The sequence below is a fragment of the Lissotriton helveticus genome, chromosome 4_2, assembly GCF_964261635.1.
Source record: "Lissotriton helveticus chromosome 4_2, aLisHel1.1, whole genome shotgun sequence".
NCBI classification, from domain to species: Eukaryota; Metazoa; Chordata; class Amphibia; order Caudata; family Salamandridae; genus Lissotriton; species Lissotriton helveticus.
Genome location: NC_136064.1, coordinates 116,293,795 through 116,316,758, shown reverse-complemented (window position 1 = coordinate 116,316,758; position 22,964 = coordinate 116,293,795). Strand labels below are relative to the sequence as shown.

Below are 22,964 nucleotides of genomic sequence, written 5' to 3'. Positions count from 1 at the left end.
CTACTCAAATAATATGACTATGTATTGGGACAACACAGCTTAAGAATGTGGGAGTCTCAGTCCATCCACAGAATCAGAAACTGCCAGCCCAACTCCTGGCTAGCTCACAGTGCCTCACATGAACCCCTAACCTAACCAGAGTGAACAGTGATTGTGGCAACCTAAACATGACACTCTGACTCCAAAGGAAGTTGTGGAAAAAGATATCACTCTTTTGTTGTATTACACATACAAGCCCAAATGTAAACAATGGAGAGACACAAAATAGTTTTCCAATACATTTATTGAAACCTCATAATCTTGCATTGAGAGAGCGTGCTGTGGTAATTAGGCAAATTTAACAGAGCAACGTTGCCAGCATTATTAACATGGTAAACATATTGAACAATCCAGCTGAGGTGAGTAGTTTCTAGAAGGTTTAGAGGTTCCTACCTAACCCTAAGACTATACTGAGAGAATAGCGTGTTTACCCATACGCCTGGCCTGCTCTAATGGATTAGCATTTAAACCATACCTGAAAATTGCATCAGGAGCCAGCCTCCAGTGTGGCTGGCAATATTCTCATCAACGGATAGGTTAGTGCCAGCAGAGCTGTATGTCGAACAAAGCATTTGCCCCAGGATGGTTGCAGGTGGAATGCCTATATGCCCCTTCCTGGTCAGTGCATTATTTATATAATAAAGCCACAATGTGTTAGAAGCACAGCTCAGATGCAATGCCTGCTTAGATGTTAGAAGCTGTCTCCTGATGGGCAATGCAAGCATTAGGATATTGTGTACCATGTTCCCAGCCTATGCTGCCACTGTTGACATTGTCACCCCTTTTCACATGTATGTGCTGCATGAGATCCAAACCTTTCATGTCCTGCTTTACATTAGGTCCTAAAATGCTGCAACAGACTAGTTGTAGATAAGAACAGAAATGACAATTGCCACATCACCCTACTGATAAAACAAGTCACAGAGTTCTTATATAACAATATACATGAGTTTTTGAGCACTCAAAATCGACCATCTATATAGATAACATTAGTATTGCCGGTAACTCTTCTAAGGAATGCTTTAGAGTCATCAAATCTTTCTTTCATTCCTGGCATCACTGACACTTAACAAGATTGTTGTGGTAAAGTATCCATTTACTTCAGAGACAAAATCCTTAAGATCATTGGTGATGTCAACAGTGATGTCACTGACCATGTATTCAGTGATGTCTTGAGTGATGTAATATGTGACTTCATAAGCAGTGCATTGCTATAGTGTACGTTATAGTTAACTCAGGAAAGTTTAACTGCCAAATTTCACTGGTTTTCTACAAGTGAAATCTGTCCCTAACTATAATGTCCCTGTAAACTTTGGTATTTTCTGTGATTTTCCTAGTTTTTTTAGTTCTATTTGCTAACTCTAACGTCCCTGTAACCTTTGTTTTTCCAGTGAATTTCTAAGTTTTTTTAAAAGCGAATTCCTAACTATAACGTCCCTGTAACGTTTAGTTTTTTCATTGTATTGCTATGTTTTTTTAGTTAGCAATCGTATTTTCAGAGTGGTAGAGAAAGGGGGCTGGGCCTCCAACCAGCTTTTAGGAAGATCACTGTGTAACTGTATAAGACTTTCAGAAGGTACCAGGAGGGCTTCATGCCCCCAAGTTCCCTTAGAAGTTAAGTATACTTTTCCCCCCAGCCAGTAGTGTATCATGAGCCATGTTTGCAGAGTGGCGGCAAAAGGGAGAGTGGTGCCCGTAGACCTCATAGCAATCCTGATGTATGGGACTTACTGGAGGTAAGAGAAGGGTTAGTTGGCCCCCGAGGACATCTACCTTTGTGCAAAAGTACCTCCTTGCACACTACTAGTAGGGGGATGAAGTCCCCTTGGCTCCAGATGGTCCTTGTGGGCTAATTACCCCTTCTGTTATCTCCAATAAGACCCACACTGTGGGTTTGCTGAGAGGTGATCAGTGGCCACGCCCCCTTTCTTCACCACTTTATAAATGCACCTCCTTGAGCACTACTAGTTTGGTCATGAAGTCCTCTTAAGTTTTGAGGGTCCTTGGGGGCCAACAACCCCTCCTGTCACCTCCAGTAAGGCCCACACACCTGGATTGCTGAGAGGTTGTCAGGGGCTATGGACCTTTTCTCCACTAATGTGCAAATGTTCCTCCTGGTGAACCACTTTAGTCCTGAGACCCTCAGGAGTAAAGTGAAATTCCTTCTCTAACCAGAAGTGCATCAGGAGCCATGTTTGCAGAGTGGTGGAGAGAGGGAGCGTGGCTTTCAAGTCCTCTCAGAAATCCCGCTGTCTGGGACTTACTGGAGGTAACAAGAGGGCCTTTCGGCCACAGAAGACCCTCAACATTCAAGAGGATTTTATTCCACAACCACCACTACACCGTGAGGCACATTTGCAGATTGATGGTGCAGGGGGCATGGGCTCCAGTGTGCCAGAGATTTTTCTTAAACTTTTTTTTAAGAAAGGTGGCTGTGTAGCACTCCTTCACGGGGTTGTTTTTGGCCCTGGGGACCCCATACCGTGCAGCCAGTTTTTTATGAAATGGCGGTGCACAGCCTCATTCTTGGCCAATTACTGGGGCCCAGACTTTTCCTTTATATTCCATTTTTTTACATAAAGGAAGGAGGACCCTGTGACCCCCTTCACTGGGCTGATTTTCTCCCCTTGGACTGCATCCCACAGAGCCTGCTCTTTATTTTATATTTTTACATAGAAGAGGCGGACAGGACTTTATTTATTTTTTATGTTTTGAAATAGGGGAGGGGTGGTGTATGGCCCCCTCCATGGCCAACTTTGTTCCCGGGGACCCCAATCCACTGGGGCCTGGCCTCTCCATTGGGGATCTCGGGAGGAGTCTGAAGGCCCCCATGGTCCCCCATGGTGCCAGCCAGCTCCCCAAAAAGAGGGAGCTGCTAAGATGCAGCTCCCTCTGTTCAAAAGCAATTCTGCTCTGCTTCATGGACGTGAGAGAAGTGTTTTCATTGGTTTGGCCGTAGGGTGGCTCCTGCCAAGCCATAGCAAATTTCAATGTCCCAGTGGTGGGCACTTAAGAATATTACTGGAGCTGGCTCTGGGAAGTAGCTGTCTCCACAGACATGTAGGGCTTCATGAGGGGGGCAACATCGCCCCTCCTTTAAAAAGCAAGCCCTGAGGAGGTAAAAGTCCCCAGGTCTGCGGGTCCACAATGGATCCCTTCATTACTGTATTGGAGAGATAGCGGTACCCAGGGCTGCATGGGAAGCCAATGCACCCCCTGCATTATTATTTACTTTAGCCCCAGGAATGTGAGAGTCCCCAGGGCTATGGGGGCTGGGCAGCCCCGCAATCCAATTAAGTGCCCCAGGGAGATGGGCATTCCCAGGGCAGAGGGAGAGGCTTTTGCATTTTATTTGCTTACAAAGTATGTGTCCCAAGGAGGTGGTAGTCCCCGGGGCTGCAGGATGCCAGGCAGGCCACCTGCATTCCAATTAGGAGTCATGGGGGAGTGGCGGACCCAGGGGCAGTGGGTAGGCAAGGTCTAGAGGGCATATGATAAATATAGGAGGAGTATACAGATCCCCTTCTAGGACTTATCCATCTCCCCAGGGTACTTTAAATTATGTATGTGGCTGGGTCCTCTGGGACCACCCACAGCCCCGGTGACTACAACCTCCACGTCCATTAATATAGGTGGAATGCCATGGACCCCCTCTACCCTGGTGACAGCTATCTCTCTGGGGCTAATTACAATAATATCACGGACCTCTCAGGCCCACCTGATCCTCCTGACCCAATGACCACCACCTCCTTGTGCCTTCTTTGGGTTTGGGGGCCTCACGGACCACCAGCTCTCTGGGGCCAAACTTTAAAATGGGAAGGGACCATGTCACTCTTCCTCTTGGGCCTTTCATGGTCCAGGGACCATCACCTCCCTGGGGTAGGCCCTCAAAGAAGAAACAAGGGGTTTCAGCCCTCCTCCTGCAGCCATACATGGCCCGCGGGGCTGCCACCTCTCTGGGCTGGCTTCAGCAATGTGCCTGAGTACCCAACCAAGGACATTGTAGTTGGCTATGGCTTTCTGGGAGCACGACCTCCTCAAGGCCATAACAAACACTCTGATTTGAGCAAACAAGAGCAGAAAATGCTCTTGCTTGCTGACAGCAGAGCATGTCTGTTTCCCTTCCCCTTGTCAAGCAAGAAAATAGACAATGCTTTGCGATCCAGGGAGCTGTATGTTCAGCAGATCCCTGGGTATCAATTCAATACCGGTAAGCCCCACACAGTGATATTGTTGAGAGCTGCTTGGAGGCCATGCCCCTTTATCCATCATTCTGAAAATATTCCTCTTGATGCACTGCTCGTGGCAAGAAGAGGTCTCCTTTCCTTCTGAGGGACTCTGGACTAGCGTGGACTTCTCCCCCCAACCAGCAGTGCACCAAGAGGCTATTTGGGCCCCAAGGACCCTCAAGAGCCAAGGGTACTTCAACCCCCAACTAGTAGTGTGCCAGGAGGCATGTTTGCAGAGTGGGGAGAAAGGGGCCATGACCACCGAAAACCTCTCAGCAAACCCATTGTGTGGGACTTGCTGGAGATAACAGGAGAGGTTGTTGGCATGTCAGCATCACTTTGAATTGTCACTCCTTTCAACATATTATCTTAATCCAATGTTGCAGAAAAGGTCTTTCCCTGTGCCCTTGCCTCCCTGTGTGGATGCAACATTGTAAAGGGTTGGGGAGGTACGGGTAGAGGAAATAGAGGGATCAGAAGTGATGTTTAGTTCCACACTTGGACAAGACATTCCTGCACAAGTCACTTGGGTTGAAAATGATGTGTTCCTTTCAAGTATAAGCACGTTCTTTAATTCATCTGGCTAAGTTTGGCTGAGGGGCCATCTAGGGCAGAAGTTTCTTTCAAGGAGAAACGGTGCACTGCTGTCTCAGTAATGAGTCATTGAAATAAAAATGTCATCCTCCAGATTTGCTTGGTATTTGGACCTGTGGTGGCTGAGTAGAAAAGCTTTGGGAAAGGGGGCTGGTAGTGGTGGTCGGGGTCTCTGTTCACATTTACAGCTGAGGATAGGTGTTCACAGACTTTCCTATGAGTTGGAGACCCCTGGGATGAAAGGTGCATGGCCCGGATGCTTCGAAGATACATAATGTGGAACCTGTAAGAAGTGGTAGACGGACAGTGGTGGGAGAGGCGGATCAAGAGAGGTACGCAGGTGAATATCTCATGGCAGGCTCTTCATTAGCTGCAACAGTGTGCTGATAAAATGGGTTTTAATATTATGGCTCTAAAGACACACTTGCTCTTGCGCACTTATCCACACATCACAAGCACTGTACCGTACTTCCCAAGATCACACCCAGGTTTTGCTTTGTACAACTGAATCCAACAATTCTGCATTTGTTGCTCACCCAGTTTGCAGTTTTCAAATTGTGGGCATAGTGAGCTATAGTGTAAACAAGCACAGATCCATTCGTATGCTATGGCAAAATTGAAAAACATATATTTTTTAAATCCTGCGAGGTCCCTCTGGGTTGCCATCATCACATCTAGGGAGTCAGGGTATTCCTACCCTGCCCACTTTTCTATATTTTCAACTTTTTCTGTGAGGCTCAGCAGAAGAGTCCAGAGATGGCTGCCAACACTTCTGATTGAAGTGTTGGCAGTCAATTAGATTACAGCATGGGGATTATGGGATCCACAAATGAACCATGCCCTTATATATCTCTATTTTGTTACCTTTAATATCTTTAAAACTACTCAACAGATTTACACCAAATCCTAAAAAGCGTGATCTCTGAACACAACTCTACCTGTTTGCCAAGTTTGGTGTAATTCTGTTCAGCAGCTTGAGCTGTAGTCATTTTCAAATCCCCTATGGGAAAATGCATAGGGAAGACACATTTTGGGTATCCCTCTTTTTATTGTCCCTCTCTTTACAGATCACCCCAAAACTTTAAACACAGTAGTTGAACTGACCAAAGTACAGGCCTTCAAAATTATGTGAAGATCTTTCAAGCACCTCCAAAGTTATTGGCAAAACAAAACACTTTCTTCCTTTGGAAACAAGGTCCTAACTATAATTACCTACTGGCGACAGCCATATATATATATTTGTGCCGCTATCAGTGAACAGTTTTTAAACCATTTTGCATTCCATATGTCATACCCATGGACTCAGTAAGTGTTTAGTAGATATTCCATACTAGGAGCTGACCATACAACGTACTCAGACACATTTCATGCATCATGGCTGATTTTCAAACATTTTCATATGACATTGATCTCACCATTGTTCTTCACCCCCTCATTTCCGTTAGTGCCAATTCAGCTATATAACATCTTCAAGCTCTCGTTTCATGATAACTCCTATATGAAAATGTATGAAAATCAGCCAGGATGCATGTGGGGCAAAGAAGAGACAGAGGATGAGCAGTCCCTTGTTATTGACAAACTAATGTTCCAACCAATGAGAGTGAGTTAAGATGTTTTAAAACCAGTGACATGCAAACTTTTATTGTGAACCAACATTAAGACAGGCACAGTCTCTCCAAAACTAGGGACATAGTTACAAGGGACATTACAGAGTGAGTTGTTAGCCTTCCTAGCTTAACGCCTCAACATACCACTTCAGAAACGGAGGGATACTCCACATTTACAAGAATATGGTGCAGTCCTGCATTTGACCCTACCCTGGTGCTACACTTAGCAGCCTAGCGCCAATGCAGGCACGCTTGCACCATAGTGCAAGGGTGTCTGTGTGCAGGGGAAGATTGTTTATGTACAGGAAGGTCCCTCTTCCTGCATATAAAGAAACTTGAAATGCATTTTTTCAACTTCTATGTGTGCTGTTTAATGCAGCACACATAGAAGTTGCAAAATGGCATTTAAACAGATTATTGTTTATGTGCAGGAAGGGGGACCTTCCGGTACATAAACAATAATTGGTCTTTTGCTGTTTTCATGTGTGCTCAGCATCAAATTCAACATCTATTCTGTAAATTGAACTAATCAAGTTAGGCCTCTGGGCCATGGCTACAGTTGCCAGAATGAGGATCCAGATTGTTGGTTTTAGTCTTAGAATTAAAAACAAAACAGTTGAAGTCAGTAGATCACAACAAGACAGTCATAACCATGTGATAGGATAACATTGGTGTTTACTGACTGGTATAACCGCAATTGAATAAAGCTGTAAAAACTGACTGACTGGTTTTGTGCATCAACTACTCACTACCACTACAACTACTTACATGTATGCATCAACTACTTACTACTACTGCAACTACGCACATGTATGTATCAACTACTCATTACTTCTACAGCTACTCACATTTATGCATCAACTACTCGCTATTGTTACTCAACATTGTATGCTCTGCTTGATGTAAAAATGTGTTGCGAACATTTGACAGTAACTTTATGAAAGGGCCTAAGACATCCTGTAAAACCTGAAATAGAAGGAATTATGATGTTCGTCCGATCTCACTTTTACACCAGTGTCCTCCTGACAGTTTTCTCTTTTTTATTTAAAGACTAAGTTTCTCTTTCTTTACATGCTCTTAAATGGACAACATATTTATGATCTAATACATCATATAAACTTTCTGCTATACGAAGATAAATGTACTTTTCCTGGATGACATAACCTGCCCCCTTGAGAGCATCCTTCAGAAAATCCTCATCTATGCAGAGAATAGGAAACTTGAAGTCGCCGCACATGTAAAACGTTGCTTCGAGGCACGCACTCATTATCAGATGTCCTCCTGTCTTTAACAGTGAGGAGACATTTTTCAGAGCTTCACAGTAGGACTTCTTGTCTGTGACAAAGTGCTCCAAACTGTGCACCAGGAGCAGACAGTCAGCCTGGGGGTGGATGATGGGAGACAGAGGGTTACTGCTCATGACATCATGTTTTAGAAGTTTTTGGACTTTTCTTTGTAACATGTGCTCCTTCTCAGCCCATGTGTCACTGAAAGCAAAGAGATACAACCTGAATTACACACTTCTATTTTTATTGTTGGCTAACACATGTTTTGTGATGTGAAGATTATGATTTTCAAGCCAGTTGTTTAAAAATGTATAGATGTTTTCAAGATGGCTGCCCAGGCAGTGCTCTCCACTTTATATCACACACTTCTCTGCAGAAATCTCTGTTGTAAAAACCATAGGGCAATACAAATATCATTACAAGTCTACCATAAACATTCTGACATCTGTTTTGCTTTCTGAAAACAGTTGTTTGAAGACAAGATTATGAACATTTAGGAGTAGGTATTTTCAGAGATTACAAAACCTTGGTAATGTTAATACAAAGAATGTTTTGTGAAATGTCGTCACTTCCTGATATATTTGCAATCAATGATTCTGCCCTCAAAATCACACATAATGTGGGAGCTCTCTTCCCCCTCACCATCTATCAACACTTCATGTGACACCTACTCAACTGTGCTCCTCACAAACTCCCGTGATAGCTTGGTCTGACATTCTTCAAGGCAGCCATCCTGAAAGCCTATGCCCAGGTCACAGTAGATTGGTCAGACCACCATTTAATTTCTTTCACCTTCTTCCTCTAAAAAATGGTGACAACTAAAACAAACAACATGATGGCTCAGAGTCATTTTTATCCTTTGTTCTCCTGCCTCTTCCAACCACAGCATGACACCAGTGAGCTTGAGATAAACATACACATGGCCAATACAAGAAACAATTCAAGAGATCATAAAAGAATTGACACCCTCTAAACTAAAGAGACAAAACAGTTCTCAAGCGATCTGAACAAAAAAATCCAAATTCCTTTATAGTTTCAAATTCAAACATTATAGAGTAAGAGTGAAAAATAACAAAACATATTTGAAAGCAAAGCTGCATTAAATATGAGGGAAAATTACTGTGTAGAAAAATATCCTAAAAAAGTATTTGCAAGTTATCAACTGTGTCAGAAAAAATCAACCAACAGCTCTGAAAATGTGTACAGGTAATTAACCAGTCATAATATCACGCAATTCTGAAATCAGGAGTGACTTGACAATCTTTTAAAGTAATCCCCTATTCTGAATTAATGCATACTGATGTGAAGATGAAACCCTCTTCCCACTCCCGAGACCTATGAAAGGTATTAACACATCTATTTCCTTTCTCTTGACCATCCCATTACATAACTCTCTAGCCCTTGGGGAAGCAGCAGACTATCTAAAAATTGGTCGGATCTTACCTCTATAAGAAAAATTCCAAATCAGATCTCAAAGATTGGTACAATTTCATCTCTAGCACCAACTACCTATTTTTAGATGGTACTTGGACAAAATATTGAGATATAAATTTGAGGTTACAGAAATATCGCAGAAGAATATTGTGATACAAAAATATTGTGATACCGAAATTTTGTTGTCAAGAATAACGCTCTGTTTTTGTTGTGAAGAATACGGTTGTGAATATAATTTTCAGTAATTAATTGTGTTGTAGCAGGTATAGGGTGGGAAAATATACAGGTATAATTAATTAACAATTAATTATTAAATAATTGTCAAATATGTAATGTATTAACTACTTATTTAAATTGTGCCACTATTATATTTTTTAACTCATATATTTTGTGGGCTGCTGGTTTTGTAAGGAAATAAAGTGGGGAAGTAATTAAGAAATACTCAATTAAGAATAAACTATTTGATGCATTACTAATTAATTATTTGATTATTAATTTTGTAAATGGTTTAATATTTATATATTTCAACCATATATTAGGTGTGGGCTGTTGGTTTTGTAGGGTTAACGGGTGGGAAGTTAACTAAGTAATGATTAAGTAATAATTAATTTAATATTAATTATTTATTATTCATGTAAATTGTGTAATGATTATATTTATTTAAGTTATATATATAGATGAGTGCTGCTCGGTTTGTAGAGTTATAGGGTGAGCAGATAATAAAGTAATAATTAATGACCAATTAATTGATAATATAATTTTTAAATATGTAAATTGAGTAATAATTATATTTTTTAAGTTATATATTCGGGGGTCCATTCCGATTCGGGAAAAAAAACATCCGTATGATATGTATCCGGAGCCCTCTCCGTACGAATAGTACCCGTCCGTCTGAGTCAAAATGTACGATCCGTATTCCGTGAATCCGTCCGAATCGTCGCGATCCGTACGTATTGCAAGGCTGAAACCGTGAACTGGACGACTCGTACAAATACCGTATGACTCGTACACATGCCGTACGACCCGACGAGGATGATCCAGACCGGGGTATGAGGACGCGATTCGTACGGTCCACGTCAGGTAAGGGCGAGTCGTACGGAAAAGCATACAAACACATACACATCGTACGGTCCGTACCCCCATGATCGCAGGGGTACGCACCGTACCCCTGCGATCATGGGGTGTACGAGCCGTACCCCATTGTACGATCGGAATACGAGCCGTACCCCCATTGTACGATTGGTGTACGAGCAGTACCCCCATTGTACGATCGGTGTACGAGCCGTACCCCCATTGTACGATCGGTGTACGAGCCGTACCCCCATTGTACGATCGGTGTACGAGCTGTACCCCATGTACGATGGATGTACAAGCCGTACCCTCATCGACAATGGGGGTACGGCCCATACACCCATCGTACATGGGGTACCTTGTGGGAATACACTAGAGGTAGGTCAATTACATGTATGCTTGTCTTCAAGTAGTCAATTTAGGGATTGGCTTAGCACCCTATGAGTTTAGGTTAATTGCTATTTATGTTTCCAGTTTTGTAACTAGGAGCGACTGCTGATGTTTCCGAAACTTTAGAACAGCCACAAATATTATGAACTTTTGTCTCACCTCTATAGATGAGGTTAATCTAGAAAAACCTTGGAACATATGAATGTTTTAGGGGCACATGAATACGTAATATAAGAAGAAAATGGGGGGTTCTTGTTAGTGGACTTTTTTATGAATTTGTAAGAAAATTTTAGAAAATCAATAACAAAGGTATTAGAAAGGATAAACATATAGCAAGTTCAGTAAAATTTAAGAGATGTCGTGATTGTAACTAAGTGGATTTAAGTTGACATCTGCTCTATGTCTTTATACAGGCGAATCTCCTCGGTCATTCATTTAAAAGGGATAGATATTATGTTGTCCTGAGAATGGTGGCTTCATCGTTAACGCTTGTTGTATATGGTTAAAGTTGAGGAACGAGGTGCTGCATCTAGATAATGAAATAATACCAATACTTTGATTGATTCCTTCAAATTAACCGTTATTAATGACAAATATAGATGTCTTGTACTGTATCTCTCTTCAATGGTTTTTAATATTGTGTGTAATAATTATTTGAATTGTTTTTAACTACACTATTGTGATTTTGTATACATATGTATGAGCAAATAATTTTCAATGATATAAGATTACATTTTAATTATTATTTTTACTAGTTTTGCTCGTCCCTTTCAAGACTCGTCGAGTGGAATTTTCTGAGTGCCGTATGATGTGTGCACTGAGAGGTTGAATACAAGCTTCCAAAAGAAATTGAATATGTTAGCTCTATTATCTTGCAACAAAATTAATTATTACTAGGAGTGGATGGAACTCCACCAAAATAGAAAAGTCACTAATCTGTTTGTCTTAATGTAAACAATCCCACAGTACACTTTACTCCCAAAAACCACATTATGGTAACTTGTCATCCCTTATGTAGAGTCTCTGTGCCTATTCAGAGAACATTGACCATCCACTCTTTTATGGTCACTCAAACCTCCCCTCGCACAGGATTTGGTGCCAGACTGGCTGTGAACAATTGGTTTTCTTCTCCAGGCATCATTGTATATTCCTTTGTAAAAGGGCAGGCTTCTTTACAAGTTAATGAAGTTCCTGGGCCTTCCTTAACTGCCATCCTGCAAGAGGAAAAAAAATCACCTCACAATACCCAGGCCATTGCTTCTGCTCTGGGAGCAGTTTTCACACTTCATTTTTGTTCAAAAACTGTCTGGACATTTGCTGAAGAGTTCAAGTAAATTAGTTTAAAGGACCTCCAGACTCCAAAAAGGTAACTTTCTAGAGGTTACTTTTCCTAAATAGATATTATTAATCCAATAATCTAACTTCACAATGTAATTGGGCTTCTAATAAATATTAATGATAGTGTTTAAATTATTTTTCTAGCTGATCCCAACACAGAGACAGCAGAATGAATAATATAACTTGTATCCTAGTTTTCCTTGGAAGAAAGCCAGAACTTTCAACAGTAAAAATTATTTTTGGTTCTTTCAAATTAACAAATATCAGAAATAATACTCTTATGAGCAATACGTAGTTACAATGATTTATAGCTTTTCTAAAACACCTGGAATGGATTGTAACCAATCTACTGCACCGTGAGAAAATGAACCAAAGTACTTTTCTCTAAAACACTCTCACATGGTTGCACAATCTCCACACATTTTACACCTGCTCCAATGCACCTGCTTGCATAACCATGGACACATCCCATTGCTGTTCCCAGTGTAAAAGTAAAGACTATATTTGACAACATTCACTTTACCACAAGGCTGATCCTTAAATTCAAACTCTGTCTTTCATACGTATATACCAGATTATACCTCTCCTAAGAGACATCACTCTCTAACTAATGTGCGTCTCTTCTAGACTGGCCACCTACTCGTTACTGGGAAATGCTGGAGCTCAGCTGTGGTGATCTCCAGCAATGGTGAAATGCTGTGGTCTGCTAAATTGAATTTGCTTCAACACTGCACAGCGCTGGGCTCACTGGCCCTGCTGGCATCAAATTTTGCAATGCTCTGAGCCCCTCTTGCTGGACTCAGGGGAAAGTTCAGATGATGATGCTGTAGCCAATGGTGAACTGAGTCTGTTACACTTGTCAGCCATGCTTTCTAAGACAGCAGCAGTGCAACGTTTGTGACCAGATACAAACCTGTGACCCTGATGCCCTCTCCTCAGACATGGAGGCAGATGAGTTGTTCATCATCATGGGCCCCATCTGGGTGGTAGCAATATTGACTAGGGTTGCTGAGGTGGGAGCCTGGACGGTGTCAAACTTACAAATGTTCTGGCATATTTTGAAGTCTTGCCTCTTCTGCCCGGCCTTTGATTAAATCAAATCAAAGGATTCAGTTCCCACTCGTTTGCTATCTCTGATATCCCTGGCATCAGCATTTAGCTTATTTCACCTTTCCCTTAGTGGCCACATGATTGAGACCATTCTTAACCCACGCTAAGGATGAAAGAAGCCAAATAACCCCTCTTTTGTACACCCACTTTATGCTGAAAGGTCCTACCATCTTTGTGCAATAGATGGCTTTTTCCAGCCTACTAGTGGGATGGGCTTGGCATGGGAAACAGTGAGGTGGCACAGGCTTGAAATGGATCAGGCACCTTGCCTGGATCCACATGAGGGCTCTGCTGTGTCCTAATGGATTGTTTGTTTATTAAAGACAAGGTGGTACACTTGATCTGCCCTGCTCGGCTGGATTAAACCAACAGCCTCCATGTTGGAATATGAATAATTAAGAGACCACATTGTATTTCTACACAGCAGGCTCAGACAGCACACCACACCTCATCGGATGGTCAGGGCTGCATTATGAATGTATGACTTATGTATTTTAGTGTGGTGATGTTTACACCCCTTGTAGGAAGCTGGCTCTGTATAAAATATACAAAAATAAGGTATAGTGTGTACAGAATCCAGCGAGTTGCCAGAGGTACAGCGGAGGCTACATTAGGTAAATGTAAATGTAAATATAAATGTAAATGTAGGCATACTTATAGAGCGCAGCTGTCACCCAAAGGGTATCCTGGCACTTTGACCACAGACATTCCTACAGATGTTAACTACACTGCTCTCGAGAAGAGGTAGGTTTTGAGATCCTTTTTAAAAGACGAGAGATCCTGCTTGCACCTTAGGAACAAAGGTAAGGAATTCCAAAGCTTGGCGGCCGTAAAGCTAAATGAGCGGCCCCCCATCCTCACCCTTTTTATCCTGGGGACTGTGAACAGGAAGGCCGAAGAGGATCTCAAAGGTCTGGCAGCAGAGTACCAGGAGAATAGATCTCGCAACATCACTGGGCCCAGCCCATGCAGGGCTCTGAAATCCAGACAGGCAGATTTAAAACAAATCCGTTTTTGAACCGGTAACCAATGAAGATCCGAAAGCGCAAGAGAAGACGAGGCAGACCATGGCCGCGAGAGAGCTAGTTTGGCTGCCATGTTCTGCACCCGCTGCAACTTCATGACCAAGGTGTTAGGGGCCCCCAGAAGCAGTGCGTTACAGTAGTCTAATCTACTGAGGATAATACTACACACTGCTTCCATCCTTGCCGATGGGGGAAGTAGCAGAAGAATTTTATGCAACATGAGGAGCAGTAACATGCAAGTCGCCGTGGTTTTATTGACGAAGGCATCTAGCTGGAGGCTAGGCCCGAACAGGACGCCTAAGTTGCGGACAGATTCTGCCGCCGCTACAGAGCCTAGAGTAGAAGAAGGCCAAAACCCCTCTGGCAGAGGACGGGGCGTTCGGTCCAATGAACAATAGAGGACTTCAGTCTTTGCTCCATTGAACTGTAGCGAGTTCTGACGCAACCAGTCCGCTGCTGCAGTCATGCAGCGGTGAAAGGATTCCATGGAGACCGCTTCTCTGCCCTCAAATGAAAAAATAAATTGAGTGTCATCGGCATAATTGATGACAGACATGCCAAATGACTTGATCAAACTTATTAGAGGGCGAAGATATAAATTAAAAAGAATCGGGCTAATTGCAGAGCCCTGCGGCACACCCTGTTTTACATCTCTTACAACTGATCAAAAAGGCGGCAAGGCCACAGACCTTTGCCTATTACAGAGGTACGAGGCCAGCCAGTCCAAGGCCAAGCCGGTCACCCCGGACACCCGGAGCCTGCCAAGTAAAACCGCATGGTCAACCGTATCGAACGCGGCCGACATGTCAAGCAGCACCAAGAACGCCGCTCCTCCCATGTCGACACGCGATCGCAGGTCGTCCAAAACGGGCACCAAGGCAGACTCCGTGCCGTGGGCCGTCCTGAATCCAAATTGGGCCTCGTCCAAAAGATTCAAGGGAGCTGGACAGGACCCTAGTGACCAATTTCTCTAAGATTTTTACTGAGAAAGGCAGGAGTGAAATGGGCCTATAATTGGTCGGACATAGAGGGTCCAAGGTGGCCTTTTTTAGCAGTGGAGTAACCACTGCCAATTTCCAGCTATCCGGGACCGTGGCCGTGGCAAGGGACTGACAGCAGATGGAATGGAGCGGTGGAAAAAGCTCCCCCTGAAACAGCTTCCAGAATTTATGTGGCAATGGGTCTAGCGGGGAACCAGGGAAGGAGTGGGAAAGTAGGTCAGCCGGGGCTGTGCTGCCTCCTCCACAAGAACCTCCCGAGTTGCTCCATTGACCAGATCTGAGGAACAAGAGACGGGGAGACTAGTCAGATTGGAGGCAGAAAGTCCATTCAAGATGGTATTGATTTTGTACTCAAAAGCTGAGGCTAGCGAGTCACATAGTTCCTGAGAGGCCGGAATGGCTGATGTAGCGCAGGCTGGGTTAGAAAGGTTCTTAACCAATTTAAATAAAGTTTGGGACTTATTACCTGCTTTAGCCAAGTTAGCTTTGGCCATCCTGATCTGAACTTTATACTCCTGGAGGTTTTTTTTATAAAGCGATTGATCTGCTGGTGAGCAGTTAGGCTTATCCAGAGGGTGTGTTAAGTATTTATTATTAGTCACTCAATCAAGGCTAAGTGTACACACTCAGAGACAGAATCCAAACCAATTAGGTAAGTATAGCAAAAAGTATACTTGTATGTTATTTTCTAGAACCAAGCAGAACTTGGCACAGGTAGGTAAAATATATGCTCTCAATTCTAAACCTTTACACAGTTATTACTTTTGGTTTACAATGAGTACTGGGGGTGCATGACTAGATACCACATCTAGAAATCTTACAATACACAGTAAGTATGACTTTTAGACTTTGAAGTTTAGTTATCTTTTATCCAAACAAATCAACCGAGAACATTTTAGCGCCAAAATCTCATAACATGGGTTCTTTTAGGAGAAAAATGGTTATCGGCGTGACAGGTAAATAAATGTCTTACAAGTGAGAGTTTGGGGTGTTAGGACCCAGGTGCCCTAAAGTCCAGGTAGGTGCCCATATTGTACCACCAGCAGCATTAGGGTGGCTTGGTGCAGGGGCACTGTACAGGATGCCAATGTTAGCCAATAGGGCTAAGGGCTACCTCGATTGGGGCCTGCTCATGGACAGGCAACCTGCTCTCCGGAGCTAAGCTCCTACGGTCAAGGTCAGGGCAAAGGGATCCCGCTATTGGGGGGAGGGGGTGGAGTCTGGTTAAGCGGACATGTGACATGTGATTAATTCTAGAGCCTGCTGGAGTTTTAACAGGGGATTTTATGCCTAGAACCCTTGCAAGTATAAACACAATTCGCTAAATGTGAAGGGAGATATGCGGTGCAGCGGTGCGGCAACGTTTTGGGTAGTAGGCAGAGGGCAGGAGAGGGCAACAACCCTCAGGCAATAAGGACTAGCTTTTAACCCGGATATGGAGAGGGCTAGCTTGCTTGAATGGGTGTTCAGGTAGGTTTCAGACAACAAGGGTCTTGACAAAGAAGATTTGCAGATAATCTACAATCTGATAAAGACATGCCACAGGTGGTAAGAGCTAAGTTGAGCAAAGATGTGGCAAAGGGTCAGTCCTTTTGATAATTGGCCTTTACATGACCTAATGATATCTCCTTTTGGCAGTGGGTCCTAAAAAGGATCAGGGAAAATTCAGAGTGATCCATCACCTTTCATGGCCTGAGAGTGCATCATTTAATTATTTCATTGCTGAAGAAGACATGATTGTGCAGTTTGTGTCATTAGATGTGGCAATATAATTGATTGGGCAGTGCAGATTAAGCATGGAATTGGTGAAATGTGACTTAAAGGCAACATTTATACTTCTGCCAGCACATCCTAAGATTTTTTATCCTTATTGGGTATACAGTGTGATTGAGACATGTATGTGAATAAGGTATAGCCAATGGGCTGTGCAATACTGTGTACACATTTTGAGACATTCAGCTCTTTTTTGCAATGGTGTTTACTAGTGAGACCAGGGCATGAAATGTTGACCGATCATTTAGATGATTTTTGGGTAATTGGATCAAGAGGCATCAGAGAGTTCAGAAGAGCGCAACAGCACTTTCAGGTGGTGCCATTTTATTTTGGGGTTCCCTTATCCCCAGTGAAAACAAAGGGTCCAAGTATATCCTTTGTTTTTCTGGCCATTGAGCTTTGTAAGGATTACATTTAGTCTCCATGTATCTTTCCTTTTTTAACTTAGCATCTATTTCTGGTGGTACTTTTCACATTATTTCCCCTAAATTGAAGAACTGCCATGCATGCATTTATTCATGGAATACATGGTTGCCTTGTGCTCTGCACCATTAGTTCCAAAGTCACAACTATTAGAACGTAATGCCCTTGTTTTATTTTTGTGGTCATGGGAGATGACTCTTTCTCTACAGACTAACTTAAGACACTGCTCTGCAGCTCTGGTACACTACGATAAGGCTAGTGTTTAATTTTTAGACAGCATCCATGTTTAATTCGGCGAGACGCACTGCACCCTGGAGGTATTATGGAAGCTGTTAAGAGCTTTAACTGTGATGCAGCTCTACCGGCCCTGACCGTGATAATGAGAAGTAAGATAGCCATGCAAGAGAAGTGTGCAGGCATGCACCATCAGCCGGGTGCTTTATTTAACCGCATGCGTGCGGCGGCTTTTTTCGCATTTTGCGGCGTTTTTCGAAAAACCGTCAACATATATAACTCTGGAAGTTTAGGGGTTTAGATGCGTTACTGTGAGCTAAGCAAACCAAGATTTACTTATGATATGAGAAGTCTCAGGGAGTCATTAGGATGGCGGGCGGACTTTGTCTGCCCGCTATCCTTTTGTGAAATGGGACCGCCCGCCATTGCTGCGGGTATCCCGTTGTTGACATTCGGATGAGCACACCACACTGGCGGGCGCATCCAGCATTCCTGGCATTGCGACGGGTGGTGCTCTCAGCACCGCCCGCCACAGGTAAACAGTCAAACTATTGACTACAAAATATCGAATGGACATAGAGTTTAAAATATAGAATGGACAAAATATCGAATGGAAAGAATATAGACATCAAAAATATTGTTTTTAAGGTAAGTAATGTAATATCGAATGTTAAAAAATTTATAGAAAGTTAAAATATCGAAGTATATAATATAGGTTATTAAAAATATCGAATTTTTTATAATATTGAATTTTTTATAGTGTTTTTTATGTTATTACATGTGTGAAAAGTGTGTATTTATGTTATAATTTATTTTAATTAATGAATTTAGTTTTTTTAATTTTTGCGTAATTTAATTCTGTAGCGGGTTGTGGGTTTATAGGGAAACAGGGTGGGAAGTAATTTAATTATAATTAATCAAATATGTAAATTTATTTATTGGTATTAATTTTTAATTAATTGTTAATTAATTTATATTTGGTCATTAATTAAATGTTAATAGGCCATTAATTTTAATTAATTGATTAATTGCTAATTATGTTAATTTTACTAATTTATTTCCTGTAGCGGGTTGTGGATTTATAGGGGAATTGGGTGGGAAGTAATTTATTTATAATTAATTAAATATGTAAAATGATTTATTGGTATTTATTTAGAATTAATTGTTAATTCATTTTTATGGGTAATTATTTAAATTTGAATTGCCAATTAATTTTATTTAATTGATTAATTGCTAATTATGTTAATTTTACTAATTTATTTTCTGTAGCGGGTTGTGGGTTTATAGGGGAATAGGGTGGGAAGTAATTTATTTATAATTAATTAAATAAATCAATTTAATTAATTGTGTTTAATTTGAATTACTTGTTAATTAATTTTTACATGTTAAATTATTAATTGTTAATTTGTAATTAATTTGTATTAATAGGTAATTAATTGTAATAATTAATTTTAATTTTTAATTGATTAATTATTATATTATATTAAATTGGTAATTACTTTTAATACATTTTTTATAGATATTATTTTATAATTTTTTGAAATAATATATGAAGTATTTACTTTCCCTACTGTTGCACTCTCTGGAGTGGGAATAGTAATTTTTACCACTATGCTATCCAACGCTTTCCCTACTGTTGCACTCTTTGGAGTGGGAATAGTATTTTTTACCCCTACGCTATCCAATGCTTTCCCTACTGTTGGACCCACTGGAGTGTGAATAGAAATTTTAACCCCTACGCTATCCAACGCTTTCCCAACGGTTGCACTATTTGGAGTGGGAATAGTAATTTTTACCCCTACGCTATCCAGCGCTTTCCCTACTGTTGCACTCTTTGGAGTTGGAATAGTAATTTTTACCTCTACGCTATCCAACGCTTTCCTTACTGTTGCAATCACTGTAGTGAGAATAGTAATTTTTACCCCTACGCTATCCAACGCTTTCCCCACTGTTCCACCCACTGGGGTGGGAATAGTAATTTTTACCTCTACGCTATCCAACGCTTTCCCTACTGTTGCACTCTTTGGAGTGGGAATAGTAATTTGTACCCCTACGCTATCCAGTGCTTTCCCTACTGTTGCACTCTTTGGAGTTGGAATAGTAATTTTTACCCCTATGCTATCCAACGCTTTCCCTACTGTTGGACCCACTGGAGTGGGAATAGTAATTTTTACCCCTACACTATCCAACGCTTTCCCTACTGTTGGACCCACTGGAGTGGGAATAGTAATTTTAACCCCTACGCTATCCAACGCTTTCACAACTGTTGCACTATTTGGAGTGGGAATAGTAATTTTTACCCCTACGCTATCCAGCGCTTTCCCTACTGTTGCACTCTTTGGAGTGGGAATAGTAATTTTTACCTCTACGCTATCCAACGCTTTCCTTACTGTTGCACTCACTGTAGTGAGAATAGTAATGTTTACCCCTACGCTATCCAACGCTTTCCCCACTGTTGCACCCACTGGAGTGGGAATAGTAATGTTTACCGCTACGCTATACAACGCTTTCCCTACTGTTGCACTCACTGGAGTGGGAATAGTAATTTTTACCCCTACGCTATGCAACGCTTTCCCTACTGTTGCACCCACTGGAGTGTGAATAGTAATTGTAACCCCTACGCTATCCAACGCTTTCCCTACTGTTGCACTATTTAGAGTGGGAATAGTAATTTTTATCCCTACGCTATCCATCGCTTTCCCTACTGTTGCACTCTTTGGCGTTGGAATAGTAATTTTTACCTCTACGCTATCCAACGCTTTCCTTACTGTTGCACTCACTGTAGTGAGAATAGTAATTTTTACCCCTACGCTATCCAACGCTTTCCCCACTGTTGCACCCACTGGAGTGGGAATAGTAATTTTTACCTCTACGCTATCCAACGCTTTCCCTACTGTTGCACTCACTGGACTGGGAATAGTAATTTTTACCCCTATACTATCCAACTCTTTCCCTACTGTTGCACCCACTGCAGTGTGAATAGTAATTGTTACCCCTACGCTATCCAACACTTTCCCTACTGTTACACTCTTTGGAGTGGGAATAGTAATGTTAACCCCTACGCTATCCAACGCTTTCTCTACTGTTGTACTATTTGGAGTGGGAATAGTAATTTTTACCCCTACGCTATCCAACGCTGTTCCTACTGTTGCACTCTTTGGAGTTGGAATAGTAATTTTTACCCCACGCTATCCAACGCTTTTCCTACTGTTGTACTCACTGGAGTGGGAATAGTAATTTTGATCCCTATACTATCCAACGCTTTCCCTATTGTAGCACTCTCTGGAGTGGGAATAGTAATTTTGACACTTACCCTATCGTACGGTAATAATATTGGATATTATTTAATTATGTTATGTTACTATTACCTACTGGCGGTCGCCAGTAGGTATATATAGTTAGGATTTTTTCCCTATGGGATTTTTGAAAATTCTATGTCTAATAACTTTGGCGTTTGTGGACGGAATTGGCTGAAATTTTCAGGAAAATGGCACATTTTGTTTCTGAGCAGCCCCTGAAAATTGGGCGGGGGTTCGTCGAGGGGGGGTCGAGAAAAAAGGGGGGTCCCAAAACGTGTTTTTAACATTGAGTTTTCCATAGGGCGGTTGGCCTCACTTTTAGCCCGAACGGCTGAATGGATTTGCACGAAACTTAGCAAAATTGTAGGGACTGGTAGCCCGATGTGCCTTTTGTAGGTCTCAATATATGTGCTCCAGTGGATTTTGAGAAATTAACGTTTAAAAAAAGATATATATCTGTAACAGCGGACCGGGCAGCGCCCCGGTTCGCGGACCTTACGCGTACCAGAACTTCGCGCAGCGAAGCTGATTGGCTCTCCGGTGTCTGTCAACATTCTAAACAGTCCGGAGCGGCCGCCATCTTGTCTCTCGGTAGAATTGAGAGACAAGAGGAGGCCAAAACAAAGGGGGAAATAACCATAAGGGGGCATAGTAGATCCTCCCTGACCCCCTAGGTTTAAAGTGGAGGCTTTAAAAGGGCCCCGCGGGGCAAAAAAAAATAAAAAAATTATTTGTTTTTTTGCGTGGGTAGCGCCCGGGAAGCGTTCTGGGCAGCGTACTGCAATGAAAAATGAAAGATAGACTTTTCAAATACTGTATGTAAATTGATTGTTGGTTTTGTTGATTATTTTTTAATTTGAATTTTTTCTGTAAACTACTTTCCCACCTTTTTTGATGGTGCGCTTCCCAGGGAGCGACCCGGTACGCGAACTGTTGAGCGCCCCGGTTCGCGAACCTTAAGCGTTACGGGAGTCCACTATTTTGTGTTTCGGTCGAATTAAGATACAAAATGGAGTGCAAATAATGTTCAGAATGGGTAGAAGGGGGCACGGTAGACTTATCTTGACCCCCTAGGATTTGTGAGGGTGGCTGAGGAGGCTTATATGTGCGAAAAAAAAAAAAAAAAATTAAATTTCGCGAGGTTAACTCCCGGTTCGCGTACCGGGTAGCGCCCCGGGGAGCGTATTTTGTTGAAAATTAGTGAAAAAAGTTAGAGTAAAATAATAATTGTGAGTGATCAGATGTAGGGTAGCTCTGAGAAGAGCTTTTGGGTTTATGGTACATTTAGGTACTTATAAGTAGGTACCAATGCACAGTCTTAAATTCAGAGTGAAAATTCTGTTGCCCTCATCTGAGAAGTGAACTCCATCTCCTCTGTAGATATCTTGCATGTAGTAACGCAAGTTATTGTTGTACATGGAGCCCATTCCATGGTCTCTCATGTAAGCTGAAACAGATTTGTTTACATGCTTCCTCGACTTCTCAATTTGTGGACAAAATTGGTTTGACCACCTCCATTTCTGTCTTTGGCATATATTTGAATATACCAAGGCAGTCTGAGGAAAAAGTGCCATCAATTGCTCAAAGGTGTCCTTTAAAAGCATTTCCAGACCTACCCCAGTCAAAGTGCCCAAATCATTACCTCCACAGTGCACAATTAACAGGTCAGGTTTGGGCAAATGCATAAAGGTTTTCACCAATGGTATCAATTGGTGACATTTTAATCCTGTGTGGCCAAACCATTTAATTTCCACATCTTGTAAATTGAGGTTAGGTAAATTTCTGTTCTCAGCATACCTGTGAGCCCAGTGGATATAACTATGTCCAACAATCCAGACAGAAAACATGGTGAGAGAAGGTTCTGCTGCAGTCAGATGAAGTGTGGCAATGAAATGGCAGTTGAAAAAATGAGAGTTTAAAATGAAAAAAACTGTGGAGTTTCTGTGTTAATGAAGCAGTAACAGTGATTGGTGGATTTTGATTGCTGAAAACAGAAAGTTAGGGTGCATGGATGAGTTATTTGAAAGATGTATTTTGAATGGTCAATAAATAATCATTAAATGAAAGATTGCAGTGGATACGCAGGTGCACTGAGAGTTCAGAGTTCAATT

At 41.9% G+C, this 22,964-nt stretch overlaps 1 protein-coding gene across 1 annotated transcript in view; it reads right to left on the bottom strand.

Moving 5' to 3' along the window:
- Positions 1–7,520: 7,520 nt before the first annotated feature.
- The window catches only part of LOC144752067 (nicotinamide N-methyltransferase-like), a 51,864-nt gene continuing 36,420 nt past the window's right edge, over positions 7,521–22,964 (bottom strand). Inside the window, exon 3 of the mRNA XM_078640018.1 lies at positions 7,521–7,956. Within this exon, the coding sequence (XP_078496144.1) occupies positions 7,521–7,956 (436 nt within the window). The remainder of the gene's footprint in view (positions 7,957–22,964) is intronic.